This window comes from Cynocephalus volans, chromosome 2, assembly GCF_027409185.1.
Source record: "Cynocephalus volans isolate mCynVol1 chromosome 2, mCynVol1.pri, whole genome shotgun sequence".
Lineage (NCBI taxonomy): Eukaryota > Metazoa > Chordata > Mammalia > Dermoptera > Cynocephalidae > Cynocephalus > Cynocephalus volans.
Genome location: NC_084461.1, coordinates 13,661,977 through 13,678,394, shown reverse-complemented (window position 1 = coordinate 13,678,394; position 16,418 = coordinate 13,661,977). Strand labels below are relative to the sequence as shown.

The 16,418-nt window shown below is 41.9% G+C and overlaps 1 protein-coding gene across 1 annotated transcript in view; it reads right to left on the bottom strand.

Annotated features, from left to right (window-relative positions):
• Positions 1 to 16,418, bottom strand: part of TRIO (trio Rho guanine nucleotide exchange factor) — a 335,145-nt gene that overhangs the window by 26,602 nt on the left and 292,125 nt on the right. The window contains exons 35-41 of the mRNA XM_063086904.1: positions 15,118 to 15,410; positions 13,470 to 13,640; positions 10,817 to 10,912; positions 5,260 to 5,408; positions 3,919 to 3,985; positions 2,464 to 2,567; positions 270 to 339 (exon numbers count right to left, since the gene is read on the bottom strand). Coding sequence (XP_062942974.1) covers positions 270 to 339; positions 2,464 to 2,567; positions 3,919 to 3,985; positions 5,260 to 5,408; positions 10,817 to 10,912; positions 13,470 to 13,640; positions 15,118 to 15,410 — 950 coding nt within the window. The remainder of the gene's footprint in view (positions 1 to 269; positions 340 to 2,463; positions 2,568 to 3,918; positions 3,986 to 5,259; positions 5,409 to 10,816; positions 10,913 to 13,469; positions 13,641 to 15,117; positions 15,411 to 16,418) is intronic.

The following is a 16,418-nucleotide window of genomic DNA, read 5'->3' as shown; positions in this document are numbered from 1 at the left end:
GCTTCAGGCCTGGCTATGGCGCCCTCTGACCAAACTGAACTGTTTTTAGACAAAAAGCCAGCTGGGGCCATGTGACCAGGAAAGCAGATAATTCACATGTAGAAGAGCAAAAGGGAATTCCCAGATTCCAACTCACGGACATTGAACACTTTTTCATTCTTTACATATACGCTCCTATAAACTACAAGTGAGTTCTCCTTTAACCAGACAAACCAATGACTGAATATTACCCTATTGGAACAGAACAGAAATAATGCTGTTATACTTACGTGTTTAACAAAAAGGGATCCTAGTTTTTCTGGATCTTCAAGGCACTTCTCTAACTCTCCTAAAAAAAAGCTGAAAGGAGAGGGGAAAATATTAGAACCATTTCTAGTTTGGCCTTCTAATTTAAGATTTAGGCTTACATTTTCAAATAGTCTGCTCTGACATGAGCAATTGGGAAGTGATAAGTATATACTTAACAAATATAAGGCACACAGAGAACACTTTGATAGGATATAAAGCAAAAAGAAACACATGGTTAAAAAAGACAAGGCAGAATAAAAGCATCCTTTTTATTGGTAACTTTCCCTTCCTTTAAACATTTAACATTTCTGTCTCATTCTTTTCAAGGACACAAGTCCTAATATCTGTGGCTGAATAATGAGTAAAAAAATAAATGTTCCAAAGCAAATGGTCATTTTTTCCCCCTCAAAACTTGGTCTTTATACCTGTGAGTTTCATAGTCACTCTATGATAATTTTTAGAGGTTCAAATAATAACAGATGTAAAATACTAAATATGTCACCTATGACAGTATTATGACATTTTCTCAAATATTATCTAAATCGACTTCTAGGTTACAAATATTACCTCTGATTGAGATTAAAATTAGGTACAATCATGTAACAATACAGCTGTAGGACAACTGCTTTTCATTTCCTCTGGGCTGTAGTTGTCTTTAAGGCCTATGTCTACCTTCATTATTGCTTACAAATGTTTCTTTTTATATTTGGTATTTCATTAGCCTGCAAACCAGCATGCCAGTTAATGTTGTGCTGAATTCTATAGCACTTGGAGATTTAATATCCCCTGGCTCTGCAAAAACCATGACAGACAGAATCTCTGGGTGTAATTTCTGTCATCCCAAGAACATTTGTGTCGTTTCCCCCTTGCCTGTCACAGCCTTAAAAACCAGCCTTGGGAGTAGAAGACTAAATAATAGTACCAATTATGCCTTTCTAATTTGGTTTCACTGTAAACTTTTGGTTAGTCTATAGTCTATTGAGCTATAAATTGAAGTGCTGTTTCTAAGGTTAATCAGTCATTTATCTATGAGTCTAATTTAATTAATCATTACAAGGGATATGAAAACAAAGACCCCATACCTGGTTCAAAGGTTTTACATTCTATTAGGAGAGCTAAGTACAGAAATAAAACACTACTTGATACATGCCACAGTAATACCACCTTCTATCTGCAGTATTTTATAGTTTAAAGAACACATTCAATCTGCCATCTGTAGAACAGAACAGTGTGATTGGAATGTGCAGGCCTAATGCAGAGGTGAGCATTTGACCTGAGCTTTTTCACTCTTCAGGTGATGATGGCGTGCTCTGGGCAGAGGGAGCGGCAATGAACATAAAGACAGGACACCAGGAGGCCCACCTAAGTAATGAACCAGGGAATAGTGTGGCGGGAACATCCCACTGTAACATCTGCAGCTGGCATTAAGCAATCCCCAGGAGATTAAGGATTTTAAAAATAACAAACAAGGCGACCCAAAGGGACAGGTGTGTGGTGACAAACCCTGGCAGGCCAAGGTAAGCTGCCGTAGCACCAACCCCACCCGTGGGTATCCTCCTGGTTGAGAGATAGGTATGAGCAATGCACTGGGATGAATTTGATTTTCACGGGCAATCATGTCTACTTTTTCTGTTAAAACTTAGTTGGACAAATTAATGTCTTCAAAACTCTCCACTAGTAAAATATTTATTCAACAAGTGGCCACAATTCTAATTAGAAACGCTTACTGAGGCTTAATCAATGCAGATGTTATTCTAAGTGCTTTACAAGTATTAACTCAGTCACTCTTCACAAAAAAACCCTCAAGGTGGGTAACATATGATCCACGTGGTATAGATGAAGCATGAAGGCACAGAGAGGGGAGACAAATGGCTCAAGGTCAGGACAAGGCCATGACCCCGGCAGCCAGGCTCCTCCGGCACTTCTAGCTACTCTGTGCCTTGGCCTCTCACCACAGACCAGTATGAAGAAGGTAAGAGACTCTTCCCTATGCCATAAAATGCTACTACAAAATTCTCTGGTACATCGATATTTCCTCTGCACCATCTCCCTTTAGGTTACTCAGGTAATGAAATGAAACGAATCAGTAAGTCTCCTTTACCATGGGCCTGGCCTGACCTGGTTTAGCAAAAGCTGATGCTTTGCATATCATTAAGCATGACATATTTTACGTACTCTCTGTGCCAGTCATAAATCTGATGGATGTTGCCAAACACAATCTTGTCTTTTCCTTTCATGTCATCAGGAACACCATCTTCCTTCATAAGTGCCATGTAGCCCTACAATTGAATATTTTAAAATAAATTTATTTCATGGAATCTGTTTGAATCAGGTAGTGGCTTACTGATTAATAGTCACAAAGGACAAAATAGACATACGTGCCAATAACCAATTGTTTATTAAAAACACACAAAAAAGTCCTATATGAAAAGTGTCCTTAACTGGTATCTGAAATATACCATTACATTCATTGCTGTAATTTTCCCTCCTGAACTGTTTAGCATTCATAGATCAAAATTCTTCTAAGAAACGAAAATAGTTTAAATAAATGTAAATGGTTTCATAAAAAAAAATCTTACTAGGTAGTAAATATTAAATATTCGGTCAGAAACATGTTTCCTCTGTTTTCAGCATTTATCTCATATAAACAGAAAGATCTTTTCTTTTTGGATTATTTACAAGATCTATTAAATAAGCATTTAATAATATTCTTTTTATAAATTGATTTTTTAATAACAGTTGATTAAATATGTTGCTAAAATGTGTCTTAAAACTTCTATTTAATCCAGCCTGTACAAGAACCTCTTAAGTATTCAAGTTACTTATCTTACTGTTAATAATGACTGTAGACAAATCAAGCATGTTAAATATTTTATGTTACATAATTAACTATAATAGCTATTATTTTTAATGGGATATGCACCCCAAAAATATTGCCCTATACATATTTGCAAAGCTGAAAGAATAAATGGTAAAATTTTATATTATAAAAAAAACTTATTGATGAGTTAAGTTTATTAATATGATTATGCCTTAAACTTACTGGCAAGGATAAGCCTGGAGATGGCTCTCGAATCAGTACAAAAGGCAGTGGCTTTGCTATGGCTATAGAGTGCTCAGCAACTTCTGGTCAATGAAAGTGACAACACAATTATTCTGTGTGAATATAAGTAAATGACCTGGTGTACCCAGAGACCAAGTGCTTAACTCGGTTGGATTCAGGATGGAATGGAATCTACAGTTGGGCCACACTGAATTTTCTCACCAATAATGTTTTCACTTCTGTAATGATACCCACTCTTGTAAAATAACTAAAGGCAAGATTCTCATCTAATAAATACAATGGTTAAATATAATCATTAAAAAACATAATAGTAAAAAAAAAAAAAGATTATGTCAAGATGAATTAAGCCAAAAGAAACATTTACAACTCAATATATGTTGTTAAAGTAATTAGTTAAATTTCATTTTTCAGAAATACTCTGTTGGTTGTTTTTGTTTTTGCTATTTTTGATCAAAAATGTTTTTAAAGCTTCTGAGAAGGTATCATTGTTAAACTGTCTAAGGTGATACCTTTTGGGATAAGTCTTGGGGCTGAAACAAAGCTGTTAAATTTCTGAAAATACACACCTCAACAACATAGCCAAGGTCCCGTACATAGTCACGCTCTGTCTCCACTAATTCTTGTAGAACGTAGCTGCAAAGAGAGAAAAAATAGTGTTTATGATCCAAACTGTGTTTTCTAAGTGAATTCTTTTGCACTTTTGCTTCTGTCAGGACAACTCTTGGGATTATATAGCACTATGCCAAATTTGCACAACAGGGTCTGAAATTCTTGAGTGTCCCAAATCACTTGCAGGTTCAAGTGGGTGACCATGAGAGCTACAGAGGCCAAAAGACTCTTACACACATGTGCATGGGCACAACAGGGTTAATTCACCCTGCTGGTCTCTAATCACATATGTGAACAACAAAGAGAAGCTTAGACATAACTTTGTCATAAAGGCATGACATTAAAAGAAGCAATTTTTTTCAATGATTAAGTAGTTTTTAGCTTCACTGGACATACAGGAAAATTTTTTAACTCAGACATTTAAAGCCTTGGGTCTGAAACATCACTCAGAAGTGCTTCTGTTTATAAGGTTGAGTAACTATTGAAGGCTACTCAAAGAGAAGACACTCGCTTGATTAAGCAACCTCAATTGGCTTGAAAAGGTTCACTCATTTGTTTCATTCATTCATTTATTCATTCATTCAGCCAACATCTACCTGGCACCTCCCATGAGCCTAACACCACGCAAGGTGCTGGGATACAGCACTGAATAAAACCAACTCTGCACCCTCATGCAGCTTACAGTTTTTCTCTACTATAAAGGCAAGTTTAAACCTCTGGTTATGTTTTTTAGGACTCTTTTCATGATAAGCTGATTTACTGGAGTTGAGAAACACTACCACAAGGGTATGTTCGAAAAAGAATATTCAAGTTTTTGGGACTAGTCCTAATTTTATGTTACCTTCTTTTTCTTTCTCAACAATGTACACAATAAAAAGCATAGAAGTTTCTCACCAGAAATGACAGAAGGTATTCTTGTCTTCAATCATTCTTATTTACAGAGTATAATACACAAATAAAATGATAGCAACCGCAGCTATGGCTTAAGAGGTTCTGAGTGCTTTACGCTTACGTGTGCTTACGGATGAGAGACCCTGGACCTCCTCAGTTTGCTAATTCAAAGATGAATCTCAGTTACATTTTTGAAGGTAACAAAGATAACAGGGAACCCAGAGAACAATGAGAATGAAAACATTTCTGGAGCTGAGCCCGTGGCGCACTCGGGAGAGTGCGGCGCTGGGAGCGCAGCCGACGCTCCCACCGCGGGTTCGGATCCTATATAGGAATGGCCGGTGCACTCACTGGCTGAGTGCCGGTCACGAAAAAGACCAAAAAAAAAAAAAACATTTCTGTCTTACTGCCTTCTCTTCAAAGAGCTGGATTTCCTTTCTTCCATCTCATCAATGGGCGAGGAGGAAGAGAGAAGGGAGTTGTCAGAAGGGTTGAAGGAGGGGCTGCTGCTGTCTCCCTGGTCAACGAGGAGTGAGCTAGGACGATCCTCCAGGGCCTGGAAGAAAGTGGGAGTCAACAACTCTTACCTCTACAGTCCATGATAGGCTGAAATTAGGATAAGAAAATCTTCTAAGCCAGAAAACACAGAAGATGTGCTTGTGAAATTGTAAAATCTATATGCTTGTGATATTACACAGTATTTAACAATACAAAAACTGTACTATTAATAAAAAAAGTTGAGTCAGAGGAGCTGGATAAAAGAGGAAAGTTAGAATGAAAAGGATAGTGAATTTACATATATTAACCTATTCTATTCCTAGTTACCAAATAATTAGAAGCAACACACTTGCTTTTATCAGAGCACTGCACTCACTTCTGGACATATCACATATTTCAAATCTAGCAATTTCCTTTTTGGTTACATTCCTGCCAAGTAAAAGCATGAGCATTTCAGAAGTGAGTGGATCAGGCCAGTCCAGCCCCTAGACACACTGCCCATATCCCTCGTTGGTGGGCTATGTGGTAATCTACAGTTTACACAAACTTGGTTTGTTTCTTGATTATCCCTGCAGCCATGACTCATACTTCAATGCACACACATCACCCAGCTACAATCCATCTCTATCTGGCAGCTTCCTTTCTATCCATTCTACAGGAAGTAGTCGTCATGCTGGTATCAATTACTTCTCCAAAGCTCTCTCCCCCACTGGATTTTAGTTTTGGCAGGTGACAGTTTTCATCATTGCATCCCCTGAAGGACCTCGCACAAAGCTTTTTTACAGTTCCTTAAAAATTTCCAAGGCACTCAACTGGATATATAGAAATTACTGAACTTGAAAAACATGATTAACATCTTTGGGCAGACAGTTCAATACAAAACGCAAGAACACTTAATACTTAACACATTTGATATTAATAAATTAAAATCTCTAACACTTGTCCTATTTTCTCCCCTTAACAGTAACAGACCGACTCTGACTTCATCATTAAGCAGAACTTTGGGGATACAAAGTCTGTACACTCAATTTTGTTAAACAAAACCCAAGGACTGTAAAAAATACAACTGCTGCTCTTATTTATGAAAAACGGGACATTAAGTTAGCTAAGGAACAGTGTTTGATTAAAAAACTGCACTCTTAAATAACCGGTTGTTGACCTCCACTGGAAGTAAATGCTTTGCTGTGAGTAGCAGAGCTGATTGATGCTCGTCAGATCAGGTAGGTCCAGACAGGAGGCCCACGTCTGGGGCTGTGAGGGGAGAATGCCCTGCCCTGTCTCCAGTCAAGACAGCTGAAGCTTGTTACATTTAATTCTGTTTACTTGAACAGTGAGAAAAAAGAGAAAGAGAGAGGTTCCAGATGTTTCCCTTATGCAGGGGAGAGCAAGGCGGTCAAGTCATGGACTACATCAGGGTCCATGGGGACTGTCTCCTATAACCTCGAATGGCTGTCTGGACCCGAAATCACGGAGTCTCCAGGCTGCTCTGGCTGCCTGTCCTCAGATGTGACCTGTCCTGACCAGGTTGGGTAGCCTGACAGTGCAGATGCCCTGACGAGGACACAGTCATGATGACATGTTCTTGTCACACCTATGCCGTTTACTCCCTCCACACTGCCCATTCACCTCTTACACAAATGTGAGTGGAAAAGCTGTCACCAGCACACAGCTGCTTCAAATGCAATTACGGGGACTGTACAGGTTCTGGACGAATCAGCTGTAAGGCCATTGTGGGTGTGGTTGTTTTTTGTGGGTGTCAACTTTCTCTATTTCAAATATGAAGATAGTTCTGCATAGATATTCTCTCTCTTCTGAGGTTAGTTTTGATAAATTGTTTTCTTAGGAAACTGCCCATTTCATCCAGGTTTCATTTCAAATTTACTTTTTAAGAGTTGATCAAAGTAATGTCTTATGATCATTTGAATTTCTTCAGTTTATCACTACTCCCTCATAACTTCTTAATTTTGTGAATCTGTGCTTTCTATTTTCTTGCAAAGATTACCTAATGTCTCTTTCTATTTAAGGAACAAATATTTGGTTTTATTTATTATTCTGTTTTCCAACTCATCAATTTCTGCTTTTATCTCCATGAATTCATTTGTTTTTCTTTGGTTTTTTTGCTTTAAAGTCTTGAGTTAGGTATTATTTCATTTATTTTCCCTCTTTCTTGTATCTCTCTTTATATTTTGATCAGTGAAGAAAAAGAAAACCTCAAAGTCAAGTTCAAACAGTCACTGTGGTGGAAGACTACTATTACCCTATTGCCAATGCTCAGGAAAGATGTACAACCCTTAAGGGTGGATCAAGAATGTGGAGGTGGGAGAGAGGAGCGAATTTCAGTGAACAGTTTCCAGGGTAGCTTTTATTTTTCAGATCAAATCATCAGATTTTAGGTTTAGGTAGGTTCAGTTCCTTAAACATGATACTGCCTAATAGTTGAACACCTTCTCTCCCTTCCAATCGGATAATACACAGCTTCTGATGGATAAACAACTCAGTGTTCAAATCCAACCATGAAGGCACTACAGCCTCAGAGATCACCTGCGAGAATACAAACGTGATGAGTAAGGATCTACAGCAGAGTGACTGCGAGTAGGACAGGCTGAAGGGTATTAAAATGAGTCGCTAAAGTTTTTATCGGAAAAGTAGTTCCCATTTGACATCAAAAGATTAGTGACAGGAAACCTAGGTAGAGTTATGGTTCCCTGGAACCTGAAAGAAGTCAGAATCCAGATTACCTTCCATGGCAGAATGAAGAAGGGACGAGTCCATCATGTGAAGTATAAATGTGGTTCTCCCAAGGGGAAGGGGAAGCACTGGTGAGTGCCATGTGGACAGAACCTTGTCAGGAGCTTAACAAACAGCACCCTGTTCATGACTCCTGGTTACAGCTGGAAGACACAGGCTCAGAGAGCCTGAAGCACTTGCCTGGTGGAATTCAACTCTAAGTGGGAGATTTTGAACCCAAATGTATGTGACTCCAAAACCTATGCCCTTTCCATTATGCCAATAGCTTCATGCCTGCTGACAAGAAGAGACATAAATGAGTAGAAATACCTTAGTTTCAACTAAGTAAACTGATAAAGTTTAATTCCTCAGGAAAAAGGAGAATTGAAAGAGACCATACCACAGACCATGTCTCCATTTGGAAGTCTGCCTGCATGCATTACACATGAATTGCAGACCACTTAAAACGGAATGCAACTTAAATACTTGCAGAGTAATGACTAGTAGGTTGACAAAGTGTTGCCTCATAGCATTCTCCGGAAAAACCGTATCAATTATTAGATAAGAATGATTTTAATGATCATATAATTGACGTATATAAATGGCTTTAAAAAATGTTCAAAGATTCTTGAAAACTCAGTGGATGCAATTTAAGCACCCTTTGTTTAGACCATTAATCAACTTGTCTCTTAAAGAGGCAGCAAGAATGCGGTTGTACCTCAATTCATATTGACATCATTCCAAATTCTTGATCAGTGGAGTCAGAGTTCTTGAGTTATCTAAGTCCTACCAACCTTCCTAACTTCAAAGCTCATTGTGGCTTTTCCAGAACACAGTGTGACTGCCTGGGGAGAAATTCCTAGCTATGGCAGGGTGACCTATCAGTCTGAATTTTTCTTTATATAATTCCTGTTTGACCCAGTCATCTACTTTTATTAGAGGCTGTTTAGGGGTGGGAGAAAAAATGGGAATAATATATCTGGTACATAGTTAAGACCTCACTTCAGGAAGATAAACTCCTAACTTTAAAGAAGTATGCTCTTTACTCATTTAGGGTAAATGCTGGAAATTTATCCTACAGACATAATCACACACATAATAAACATGAATGATTATAATAGCGAAAAACTGGAAACAACTTAAATATATATTAGAAATTTGTTGAAATAAATTATAGTGTAACCATGTCTCTGCCCCTTACTATCTAGCCAAGTTTTTGAATGTTCTGTGTGCCTCAGTTTCCTCATCTGTAAAATGGTGCATGCCAACTTGAGACTGTTGTAGGGAGTAGGTAAGTTAACAAATGCTCAGCACTTTAGAACAGCACCTGCTTTAGAGTAAGCCTTCAGTGGTGTCATCATCATGGTAACCATGTAATAGAATATAATACAGTTATTAAAAGGAAAGAGGTAATCTGCATATATCTTGAGAAGATCCTCAAGATAACTAAATCTTAGAATCTTAAAAACTGAATGAATCAATTTTGAAAGAAAACACACGTGCACACACATACTCCCCATATACATCTGCATCAGCGAGACAAATGTCTGGAGGAAACATAACGAACTGTTCACAGTGGTTTCCTCTGGAGAATGGACTAGTGAGAAGGGCTGTGGGCTTCTACTTTGGAGGGGTGGCTTTTAAAAGACGTGAAATACATTTATAGGGGTAGCAGGATATACTAGCCTAAAAATTTGTTACCATTAGTGGTTTTTCCATTTCAGTTAGGAAATCTGAAGAAACAGATACTTATTTGAATCAGTTCGAAGCAACGTGTGCCTGTTTAACTTCAAAGAATCAACATTTATTTGGGGCTTTTATCAAATGAATCCACGCTGCCCAAATGGCACCACAGAAGTCACTAAGAAAATAAAGTCCTTTTATAATACTGCAAACCCTTCTCTCTAATACATTGTAAACCCAAATGAAAGCTCTCAGAGACAGCCAAAGAAAACTGTGAACCTATCTGTGGGTACCACTGACCCTGGGCACAAGTTCAGACGAGACTGGAGTTGACCACATTTGCTATGACTACAGCCAGTGAGTGTACAGGAAGAGGTTTGCCCTCGGCTCCTGGGAGGCAACCTCTAAATCCCTGGAATGTCCTGCCTGGTAAGACTGTCTTTGTTTCCCTGGGGGCCTGGGGCCAAGACAGATAGTCTATGCCAACAATGTGACTTCCAGTGGGGGCTTTGGGCCATGCAGTATCTCTGTCCTGGGAGGAGCAGAAGACTAAGGTCAACCACCTGAGCAGCCCACTGCGTGTGACTGAGGCCAAATAAAAACTCCTAACACCAAGGCTCAGGTGAGCCTCCACTTGCAATACTCTGCATGTGATGTCACACATCACTGCTGGGAGATGTCAGCGCTGCCCACATGACTCCACCAGGAGAGGACAACTGGCAGCTTGAACCTGGCTTCTCCTGCCCCTGCCCTGTGCACCTCTCCCCTCAGCTGATTTCAATCTGTCCTTTCATGGTAATAAACCTCAACTGTGGGGATAACGGCTTTTTCAAATTCTGTGAGTCCTTCAAACAAATTAGTGAACCTGAGGACAGTTGTGGGGACACCCCCAAGTTTGCTGCTGGTCAGAGTGAGGGTGGTCTTGGGGACTCCCAAACTGTGTGACAAGCCGTAGGCACATTCTCTAGACCAAAGCAACACACGGACAAGAAAAATACATCTGCAAGGAGCACATCGGAGCAGCTTCCGTATCTTAGACTCTCTGGGAAGCCTTACCATCTTGCTTTTCACGAGTTCCTCAATTGCACTGACAAGCTCGGCTGCACTCGGCGTTTCAGAGCTGGTGGGACGGACTAATAACCGAGAAGAAGCCTACAAAAGAAGTTAAGAAAAAGAAAGGGGGAGGGGAAGGCCTCACATTAGTAACTGGACAGACAGTGAATTCCCCTGCAAGCTCCACCTCATTTCAAAAGTAATTCCAGACAAAAAGACCACAGGTTTGTCTTTGTTTGCATTTATTTAAAGTCATCCTTTTAAATGTACAATATTCTGACACGAAACATTAAATAAAACCTGTCTGGGGTACATATGGAAAGCAGACCATGTCTGTTTTTCATCCGCAGTCATGTAACATCATAATGTTTTTTCAGAGAGGTGACTGGGCACGGGAATATTCTAACTGTAACTTTCGCAACTGCTGGCTAGGCTCTAGGCTAAGGAGGAAAAAAATACAGAATCTGATCTATGTTAGAATGAGGCTTAAGATCTAATGAGTGAGTCCTTTAATAATCAGGAAACAAAACAGGATACTAAAAATGCCACTACTGTGTTTATGGGATTAAGAAAAGAAAGAAACGAGAAAGAAAAGTAAGGAGCCAGGGTGCGGTGACCAGACAGGGGAGAGAGGGGGACAAGCTCACCATTTTCTGTGCCATCCATTCCCCACTGATTAGTGCAGAGTACAGGAGAGCTGAGGCCTCACAAGCTACCAGATGCCACTTATGGCTAGAATCAAGGGTATAACGGGGTGGACAGTAAGGAAGTCTCGGGGAGGGGCTGCTAAGTTCGAGTTTCAGTAATTAGCAAACACGGTGTGTTTGCAGATTACTTGCACTGTTGAGTAACTGGGAACTAGAAGAGGGGCATAATATGAACCTTGCTTCATATTAAGGACAGTGAGATGCATGCGACACGGCGGGCTGTCCTAGCAATGCATTGCTCACAAGAGACAGCACAGATTCGTACATTTACAACAAGGCTTTTACAAACATGGATCAAAATATGCACTTTGCAAAACAAATGCTGGTTTGGTCTAATGAAATTTGGAATATGGGGTGAACAAAGAAAAAATTCAGATGGAAAGGTAAGGAAACTGAGCCAAAACAGACACAGAACACAAATCAACATAATGCTGCAGTGAAAGTTTACAAAAAGAGAAAACAGAACAAAACAAAAAATTAGTTGCAAGATAATAAACTGTCTGGGAACATCACTACAGATTTTTGTAAATGAAGAATTGCTATTGATACTACCCAATGAGGTAACACAATAACCAATAAACGATTCTAACAAACAGAAGAATATAGTGCGATTCACTTTTTATGAGGAGAAAAATAATCCCTTATTTGGTGAGTAAGGCCCGGCCCCCTCATTATTTGGATAACCACCCAGATTTAAGAAATTTTAGTTTTCTGCTTTTACACAAGGTAAAGCTTAGAATGTTACAAAATAGTTTAGCAATTGTCAGAAAACCCACAGAGCCCCGATTTCCCACTAGTCCCCATGTGCCCTCTCAGCTCAGCCCTCCCCCACCGCAGGCAAAACTCCAGGACTCAGCTCTGCAGCTCACAGCCATTGTTCCAAGGCCCACAGCACCCTCACTGTGTGGGGGCTGTGTGCTACAAAGGGAGAAGGGGTGACTGCCACAAAGAAGGGGCTGTGCAAATGCCTGCCTTGGGTGAGGACCTGGGCATGACTGGCCTTGGCATCACAGCCGCCTATCAATGGCTGTGGCAGATCGTAGGTTGTAAAATACAGGGTAATTAATCCAGAAAGTGACTACTAGTACTGATGAAGGAGTCAGGGAAGGACGATAGGAAAGAACGGAGAAAAAAATGTTGAAAACACATCTGTTTTATTTATTTATAAGAAAACTTAGTTACTGTAAAAAAAAACAAAAAACAAAAAAACAAACCTCCACCCAACAAAAAAGCCCTCCCACCAGTAACGACTTCATAGCCTGATTTTCAACACCTAACAATCTTGAGGGGCATGATGGGGCCAGGATGCTAGAGAGAATGGCAAGGTACACTGGGCAGTTTTCCTTTTTGATATTTTATTTTTAGGGTTTCACAACTAAGGTGTACAAAATAATTTTAGATTATGTAAGAACTCAAGGAAAAAATGATTTACTTGGCTTGAAGCCTCTGCATATATCCAAGGAGAAGATTCACTTGGACAACTAGCTCACACTCCAGTGTACTGATTCTACACACTAATGTTTGGTATGTTGGGAACAGCAGCTGCACAGCGATACAATATCATCTTAAAAGAGAAACCCATGTGCAAACGCATCTCATGGAGAGAACAAGATGGTCTACTATCTATTTAAACACGCATTCAGCAGACTGCATGGGATTTCTCTGATTGTTCTCTCGGGGACTCTAGTCAATATGTTGGGAAAATTTAAAATTACTTTAAAAGCACAGTTACTGAAGCGTCATTAAAAATGCATTGAACATACCTATGCAACCACATGTGTATGAGAAACTGCACATGTTGGCCTACTGCTTATTCTAGATGGATTTGTTACTCATACTTTTGGGGTACAGACAGGCTGCCCAGGCGCCTTTCCCACACCATGGGAGTCTCCTACGTCCTGAAGGGAGGCTGGTGTGCAGCGGTTCCTGAGAGGGCCCTGCCTCTTTACCTTGTCCTCCTGTGAGTCCGGCTGGAGGAGGCTGTGCTGCTGGATGGCCATGGGCGGGGGCAGGGGCACGGCGTCGGCCCCCTCCTCCCCTTCTTCCTCTCCACAGCTCTGCATCCCTGAGGAGGAGGACTTTGAGAGCGTGCCGCTGCTGAGGCCCTCGTTCCGGCCTCTCTGAAATCAAATCAACATTCGCTCATTATCTCTAGGTCATGACTACCAACCATGGCTCTCAGACCCCGGGTCCTAAGGGGTTAACAGGAAAAGAACAGCAAGGACAGAAACTGAGATGGCAGAATGAGGAACAAGCTCTTCTGCATTCCCTTCGTGTAGTCCAGCTACCTTTCTTGTCATCTTGGATAAGGGAAGGGCCACTGAATGTGCGGTTTGAAGGGTCTGTCAACCTCATCCCTTAGACTCTTAACACAGCTCATCTTCAAGAAGCCACTAACAAAAGGTTAAAAATTTGAACCACAACCCTCATGTTGATTCAGTTCCTCTGGTCTCACTGATTTCATTTTTGATACTTTCCTAGAGTAAAATTCACTGAAATAATAAGGGCATAAAGAACAACGTAATTCAAGATGCATTTTAAGAATCTGAATTATCATTTTCCTCTATTCTTTTTTTTTTTAATTTCAGTTTTAGTTCTACTATAACAGGACATAGATTTATAAAACAGATATATAAGTACACAACAAACTACCTATTCTAGCAAAAACTCTTGGCAAAAATATGCCCAGGAAAAAACAAGCAGAAAACACATATCAGCTTAATAAATGAAAAATGATACAAATCTGATCCTCTCTCTGCCTTTTCTTTTTTCGAGCCTGGGTGGAATTCTGGGGGACGGTGTTGGTGGGCATCCAAGTTAAAACTCTGAGGGCCCCTCACCACCAACCCCAGTGCTGAGGGTTATCTCAGGGATCATGAAGAGATTCTGGTTTCTTGCAGTGTAATTTAAAGCCTCCTTGGACAAAAGTAAGTAAAAAAAAAAACCGCCTGGCTGACCCACATCCATTTATCTTTGGTGACGTGGGAATAACCCAGTGTTTACTGCTGGATCAGCCAAGTAATTAATTGGATATTTTCTACTCAGGACAAGATCTCTGAATAAATATTGGCGAAAAATAATTGGAGGGATGCAAACACTCTGCAAGCCCTTCCAAGTTTAAAACTGGAGCTTTCCCAGCAAAACGCTGTCACATGTTTAGTGCTAATCTCAGGGACTGCTCAACTCTTGTGCGACACTTCGCGGGGTCTGGTGGTGCCGGGAGGGGGAGAGCGCTGAAGCCCACAGCACCCGCTTCCTTCTGGCACAGGCCCAAGGTGACCAGCCTGGGGAGAGCTCAGGGTGGTCCAATCTCTTTATAGGGAGCCCGGTGGGGTCCTGACCCTGCTTACAGGGCAGCTCCAATAGTCTTTCCAGCTGTCCCCACCGGATCCAGCAGTCTGCTAAGCAGGGACATTAATGGGGATATTTGACGCTGGTAATTTCCAGGTAAGTACGTAAAACCAAATTAGTCTATGGACAGGACAAGCAGCTACTCCTACAACGTAAAAAACACAGAAAAGAAAACGTGGCAGGCAGGGCTCCAGCCGGTGGCCGTCCGTGGTGGCCGCTGGCGTCGCGGGGCCCAGGCGCGCTCACCTCCTCCACGGTCTCGTCCTGCGGGGTGGCGGCGCTGTCGTCCGAGTCCTTCTGCGAGCCGGCGTCGGCGCTCTTGCGGACCTCCCTGCTCTTCTTGTGCTTGTGGGCGAGCTTCTTGACGTGCCCGTCGGCCTTGCCGCTGCTCAGCCGCCGCACGGGGCTGGTGAGCCACTTGCGCAGGGTGTTGCCCGGCCGCTTGGGGCCCGGAGAGCTCTGGGCCCCGATCATGTGCGGCTGCAGGGACGCCACCGAAGCAGGGGGACTGGCATCGTTGCTGGAGACCGACAGCGAGTCTGGCGGGGTGAGAAGGAAACACCAGCTCTACTAACACCGCACAGATCCCCCCAGAGACGACCTCTGTGCCCTGGCCAACAGCGTTGGCCCCCCAGCTATGTGACGCCCAGGTGGGCTGCTGGAAGCTCTGCCTGTTGGCTCTACCTATGGGGTAGAAAGAACTGTGAGAGGAAAGGCTGACACACACACACACACACACACACACACACACACACACACACACACACACACACACACACACACACACACACACACACACACACACACACACACACACACACACACACACACACACACACACACACACACACACACACACCCTCTCCCCCTCTCTCTCTCGGCTCTACCTATGGGGTAGAAAGAACTGTGAGAGGAAAGGCTGACACACACACACACACACACACACACACACACACACACACACACACACACACACACACACACACACACACCACCCTCTCCCCCTCTCTCTCTCTCGGCTCTACCTATGGGGTAGAAAGAACTGTGAGAGGAAAGGCTGACACACACACACACACACACACACACCTCTCTCTCTCTCTCGGCTCTACCTATGGGGTAGAAAGAACTGTGAGAGGAAAGGCAGATACACACACACACACACACACACACACACACACACACACACACACACACACACACACACCCCACCCTCTCCCCCTCTCTCTCTCTCGGCTCTACCTATGGGGTAGAAAGAACTGTGAGAGGAAAGGCTGACACACACACACACACACACACACACACACACACACACACACACACACACACACACACCACCCTCTCCCCCTCTCTCTCTCTCGGCTCTACCTATGGGGTAGAAAGAACTGTGAGAGGAAAGGCTGACACACACACACACACACACACACACACACACACACACACACACACACACACACACACACACACACACACACACACCTCTCTCTCTCTCTCCCCCTCCCCTCTCTCTCTCTCGGCTCTACCTATGGGGTAGAAAGAACTGTGAGAGG